This window comes from Ptiloglossa arizonensis, chromosome 3 (genome assembly GCF_051014685.1).
Source record: "Ptiloglossa arizonensis isolate GNS036 chromosome 3, iyPtiAriz1_principal, whole genome shotgun sequence".
NCBI lineage: Eukaryota > Metazoa > Arthropoda > Insecta > Hymenoptera > Colletidae > Ptiloglossa > Ptiloglossa arizonensis.
In genome coordinates, this window is record NC_135050.1 from 18,459,374 (window position 1) to 18,465,686 (window position 6,313).

Sequence of the window (6,313 nt, forward strand, 5' to 3'; positions counted from 1 at the left end):
TGAAATTTCGAAGGATTTTACGAGATTGAGTTCGTACCTCCTGTTCGGAACGATTCCATTTCCGAGATTCGGTGCGATCGGATTTGCCGCGGGCAGTAATTCGTGGTTATCGAGCTGGTGAAATTCGAGTTACTCGCGGGGTAGCCTCCAGCTCGGGAAATACCACTTCGATGGTCGACGTTCGATCGATCCGAGACAGAGAGAGAGAGAAAGAGAGAGAGAGAGAGAGAGAGAGAGAGAGAGAGAGAGAGAGAGAGAGAGAGAGAGAGGAGGGACGAGGATGCCAGCAGGAAGAGTTCCAAAATCGAGTACGTTGCCTCGGAACTCGCACAATTGAAGCACCAAGTCCGCGGAAATGGTAGTGGGGAGTGTGTCCTCGATGAATTTGAAAACCGCTAGAGTTCCCCGGTTGTACATATTACCCGGTCAATCACGTGCCAGAAGATCATCGTAATGTCCACATAAAACAGAAGTCCACAGCCAGAATCTGGTGCATACCCAGATAAGACGTCGACGCTGTCGTGTGTCAACAACGGATATCTCTGTAAACACCTAACAATACTCCGCCATGGTACGTTGCAAACGATAGTTCAACGCAGACATCGACCACCGTTCCGTGTTTCAACCGTGTCCTTGTACTTTCGATGGTCGATCATTAAATATTCGATCAAAATCGTTCGAACGCGCGTAACGGGGTTCCAGTTTCAAAAATGGATCGCGATCGTTTCAATCCAACGCGATCATCGATCGCGAAATCGTTCGAATTTTTCGAATTTCCCAACGGAGTTTCACAATTGGTCACGAATCGCGTTTCGTTCAAATCCATACACGGAACCGAAACTTTACACAGGTCGTTAATAACTTTACGATTCGATGGTTACAGGATGACCTGACCAAGGATCAAATCGCTCGTGAGTAGTTTGATACAATTTCTCTCGAAGATGGAGTTACTTTCTATCGTCCGCTAAAAATACTTGCTTTCCTTACAGTCCTGAAGAAGGCCTTCGACGCCTTTGATCACGATAAGAAAGGCAGCATCGGCACAGACATGGTGGGCACGATATTGACCATGTTGGGCTACGAGCTTAGCGAGAAAACGCTGAAAGAAATCATTCAGGAAGTGGACGAGGACGGTAAGAAACTAGTACGAAGCTTGGGTGCACAGAATGGCATTGCGACTTAAGTGACACGTTTCCAAGTTGGACGGTACGCTGCGAGTAACTTCCATTCACTGGGCAATCGAAATATCGCGGATACCGAATAGATCAAAAATCGGTGCAGCCATCTATCGATTCACTTGTACCCGAAGCGAAAATTCCTTTTAACGCGCTTAAAAGTTTAACGATAACGCGGAACGAAACATCCTTGGAATGTATATACTTCGGGTCTATGAAAGAAAATGTTCTATCAACCCTTTCCGGATAACGAGGTCTCTAGAGACCCTATTTTATCGACATTGAAACATCGATGTGGATCGCGAGAGACTCCGTTACTGGCTATGACTTACCATATTCCGAGAATCGATGGAGAGGGTATTTTTAAAAATGGAGCAAAGCATAAACGAATGAACAAGCAACAACTCCAGATTTACAAATTCGAACCACCGTGTGTCTTCGAGTGCAACTGTCGCTTTTTCCTGTCCCAAGTTCAATCTAACTAATCAGAAATTTGACCCACGTAGCCCACTTAACTCCAAATTCGGGGAAAAGGGATTCTGATGGTCCAGAGTCCAGCTTTTGAAATACTTTTCGATCTCGCCAGGTTCCGGTCAGCTAGAGTTCGAGGAGTTTTGTACACTGGCTGCGAGATTTCTGGTGGAGGAGGATTCGGAGGCTATGCAACAGGAGTTACGCGAGGCGTTCCGGTTGTACGACAAGGAGGGGAACGGGTACATCACCACCGCCGTGTTTCGCGACATTCTGCACGAGCTGGACGACAAACTGACGCCCCAGGAGCTCGACATGATGATCGAGGAAATCGACGCCGACGGCTCCGGGACGCTGGACTTCGACGGTAAGCGTGGTGCGCGCCAGGCAGCCTAGAATTTTCATAACACGTCGATCAAACTAATTACAAACGCGACCGGGTGTGCCGCGTGCCAAGAACAACTAACACCAGGTCGCGGAAAGTCGTTTCGCGCGAACGAAATTACAGGGAACGACTTTACGCCGCTTGCCAACAATCTATCAGTTCTGGTTAATTGATTAACACTTGTCGTGCTCGGTGCCCGGAGACTAACGTCTTCTGGTCACCGCGGGCTTCCGACTATACGCACAGATCCGCCCGAGGCAACGTACACCCGTCTATTTATAATCGACGTTGATTATTTCTTCCAAGTAATTGTTTAAAAATGAGTACAAGGGACGCTGGGAGAATCGTACTAACGATGCAGCGAAAGGTAACCTTTCTAAGCTTCGACTTCGCTACCTTAACCAAGCATCGAAGACTCTTTTCGTCGAAGACACTTCGAGTACGCGTTAGCACTAGCGACGATTATCGAGTTCAAGATCCAAGAGAGTCGATAGCATATCTCGATCGAAACGTAACCTTTGCTCCAAAGTATAGCAACGAAATTGTTACCTTTCCCTGCACACGTCTCGAATAGTTATACCGTCGATCCGTAGCAACGCAGACTGCATTTCTCAGCTGTCTGCACTTTTCAGCGGTCGACGATATATTTTCCAATATTTCCGGAGGCGTTCGACGATTCACGTTTCCTCGAATTTGCTGATTTCAGAGTTCATGGAAGTAATGACAGGCGGCGACGACTAGATCGCGAGATGGATCGTCGGGCTTGGACCGAGGCACGGGGATTTGACGCTCTTTCTACATTATTTTTTTAAAAACGCACGACAAAGTGTTCGACACCGATCCGCCATTGCGCACGTTTGGATTGCCAGCGTTTTGATGTTGTACAGTGACGAAGCTTCGTAAACAGTGTGCTACGAAAAGACGTAAAACAGGTTCAATAAAGGCTCCCTGACACGACAAAGATTTTTCCTTAATTAAAAACGGAGCGAGCGAACTCTCGCTTTTTCACGTAACTCTGAAAACACCGGTGCGAGTGAAAATCGATAACGGTAGAGCAGACCCCGCACCGTTGGCGTCCCGTTTGGCGTATCGATTTGGCGCCTGAACGACTGCAATCGAGTTTACGTCGCGTTGATGCGGCGGAGGTGCCCACGGGGACCGACAAAATAAATGTATCGGCGAAATATGTAAAATTGAAACGAATAACCGAACATTCGGTTGCATCGATCCCAAGGAACTTGACCACTCGCCAAGGTACGCCCGATTCTTTCATCGTACGAGGAACGTCTGGAAATAACGATCCGATCGCGGAGTACGGTGTGTACTGTAACGTTAAATAAAATTCAATATTTTCTACAAGGAACTGGTCATTATTGCGGACAATTCCGCAACCATGTAGTCCCGTCGTAATCGCCAGAACGAGTGTCGTTTTAATGGATCGCGAAGAGTTAATGTTCCGTTTACACGCGAAACGGGGATAATAATAAACCGAGCGATAAATAACGATTAAGGAAATACTTTCTGGGAGTGAGATTGCACGAAAGAATATCAACGTTCTTGGCAGCGAATCGTACGCGTCGTGTCTACAAGTGTTCATTTTCCGTTCACTTTTACGAAAAGTGCATCTAATGCACCATACGGTGCATCGATATATATATATCTGCAAGCGTTGACGATAACGCGTGTTCCGTTCGATTGTTTCGCACTCGAGACGAATTACCGATAGATACTTCGACGATCGCGCCAACGGGACGGAAGAAAGTATCGGTGAGTCTTTATTATTATTTCTTTTTCTCTAGGCGACGTCTTCGGCAACCGTGATAATTATTTTAAGAGCGTTGCGCGTGAATTTTTCGGTTGCCGAAAAATAGAAATCCACAATCGACGTAAAATCGTACCACTGGCAGAAAATCACTGGCTCGGAGAACTGTTTGCTAGCTCCGATTCGCTCGATCTGTCGTCGGATGACTTTATCACAAAGTTAATGTTCTGTGCATCCGATACACTGGCCAAAGATTTCCAAATCGCCGACGTGCCAACAAAAATAAGCGGGCGAATACACTTGATTCGTGAATTATCTTTCTATTCTTGCAACGAACGGTTGCGAGAATCGTTATCGATATCGATAACGTCGATCCGAGGAGGTCGTTAATTTTAAAATGTAAATTCGTGGGAATCTTTGTCAATTTTCTCTCTACTACCTACGATTCTCGACAATATTTATCGGTCGAAATATGTAATAATCAACGGTATCCATTGCGTAAACGATGGTTGTATCGTTTTACCGAAATATCGACTAAACGGCTAATCTTTGCTAGCCCCTGGTGACCACTGTTGATCGATGGTCAACATACCTGACCGACATTCGTGAGCAATAGTAAGTACTATTGACCCTCTCGTCCCTCCCTTTCTAATTTTGTAACGTACCTGCTTACCTGTTCTATTTTGCCACGATTTCGTGCTCCTTAGCTAGGCGATACATGGAACGGAGAGGATTAGTAATAAAATAATAACTATGCGGAGTGCTAACTCGTTTGAAATTCCTCTCTGTGAAAATATGATAGAAAGTTACAATCTAACATGATCGATAGTTACAATTTAACACGATTGAAAATTATGACTAACACGGTAGATAATTGTAATCCAACGCGATGGATTGCAGGATCGTTAACTGCGAAAAAGAGGTTCTTACGGACCTACGTTTCTAAAAGGTATCTCTAGTGTTCGATTTCATTACGTTCGAAGCACTCTGTATCGAAGACGATCGTCGCTCGTAAAACTCGAAACGTCTCTCGTTCCGGAAACTATGCACCAGTCTGCGTCGTCTTTGATTAAATTCACATCTTCTGGAATTCCGGTTGGCGTTCGAGACTTCGCTTCGGAATTTCCTGTCGGAGATTGAAAGGAGCAATCACGAGCGGCTCGACGAACGGAATTGGACTAACAGAAGTCATACCAAATCGGGCATCTGAAATGTCCAGAGATGTCATTATATCGCGGCAACTCCCACGTAGCCGGATAATCAACCTCGAGTGAAAATTGTTGACGTAGACCCGATGGTGATTCGATCTATATTCGGTACAGTTAACCGAGCCACCGTTGTGGTACTTTTCGCGCGAAATTATCATAACGAACGAAACGTGGAATTTCGTAACCACGCGAGTATCCATGCCGCGGGACCACGGTGGTCCGTTGTAAATCAGGTTTATCTCGTAAACCGTATCCGGCTTTCTATAATTCTTAGCTCGTAGGACAGTTAACCCTTTCGTGGACGGAATAAACTCCAATCATGAGCCGGTCGAACGAATTTAAGCGTTTCATATCGACTCGACCGGCAAACAGGTTAGGTTTTATCGTGGTTTTTTTTCCAAAGTAGGGGACCAGAGACTTCTTAGAATTTAATTGGAAACGAAGAACACAAATTTTTCGCTCGGAAAAATGTAAATAAGTCAAACATCTGTTTCTATAAATGTTACAACGATAATTGGAGTTCAAACGCAGGTGTGTATTTCTGCGGTGCCATTTTTAAATGTACCTCCCTCGTTTAATGAACGATTTCTCGATCCCGTGCTTCGGTTCGAGAAAATTACACGAACACGTTACTTGGATCGTCGTCACTGTTCGTTACGCACTAAGCGTTTCGCGAACGTTTACTTCGGACGAGAGATTACTTACGTTAAAGAATTTTTGATTTTTATATAAAAATATCTATCGGGAAATATCACGATAGAAACAATTTACTTTTGTAGTTTATTTCCCCCTAACGGGGGAGCGCTTTCTAAACAGTTTGGAAAGTATCGCCTTTCGAAGAATCACCCTTTGGAATGAGAAACCATAACGAGAGAGGAAACGTTTGTAATTGGTTAACGATAAAGGTAATTTTATCGAACGTAACGGGATAGTGCCGCTGTAAATAACTCGTTAGCTCCGGTCGACAAGTGCAAACTGGACGAATTCAGAAGAAATCGTTTCGAGTTTCTCGCGCGAAAATCGCCCGTTGACACGGCACTGCCGAAAGTGGCATTAAATCCGTTGCTTTATGGCCATTTCTATCGGTGAACTCGTTTATCGGATAATTTCGATATCGGCTACGCGATTCGTGATATTTTCAACGAAAGAAATGCGCCTTTCACCGGTCAAGCACGACCAGCCGGTGCTCGCACGCTAATCGTTAAAAGCTACATTGTAGAACACGGTTTGTTGGGAACGAGTGACACTAATTACGGAGAACGTCGACTGCATTAATATTTCGTGATCGAGATAAGTCCGGAAGGCGAGCGTT

The 6,313-nt window shown here is 45.2% G+C and overlaps 1 protein-coding gene across 1 annotated transcript; it reads left to right on the forward strand.

Moving 5' to 3' along the window:
• Positions 1-440: 440 nt before the first annotated feature.
• Positions 441-3,390, forward strand: Tpnciiia (troponin C type IIIa). The gene is made up of 5 exons (XM_076308066.1): positions 441-571; positions 884-911; positions 990-1,133; positions 1,762-2,013; positions 2,738-3,390. Exons 1-5 carry the CDS (start codon positions 569-571, stop codon positions 2,770-2,772), a joined length of 462 nt encoding a protein of 153 aa, XP_076164181.1. The 5' UTR covers positions 441-568; the 3' UTR covers positions 2,773-3,390.
• The last annotated feature ends 2,923 nt before the right edge of the window (positions 3,391-6,313 follow it).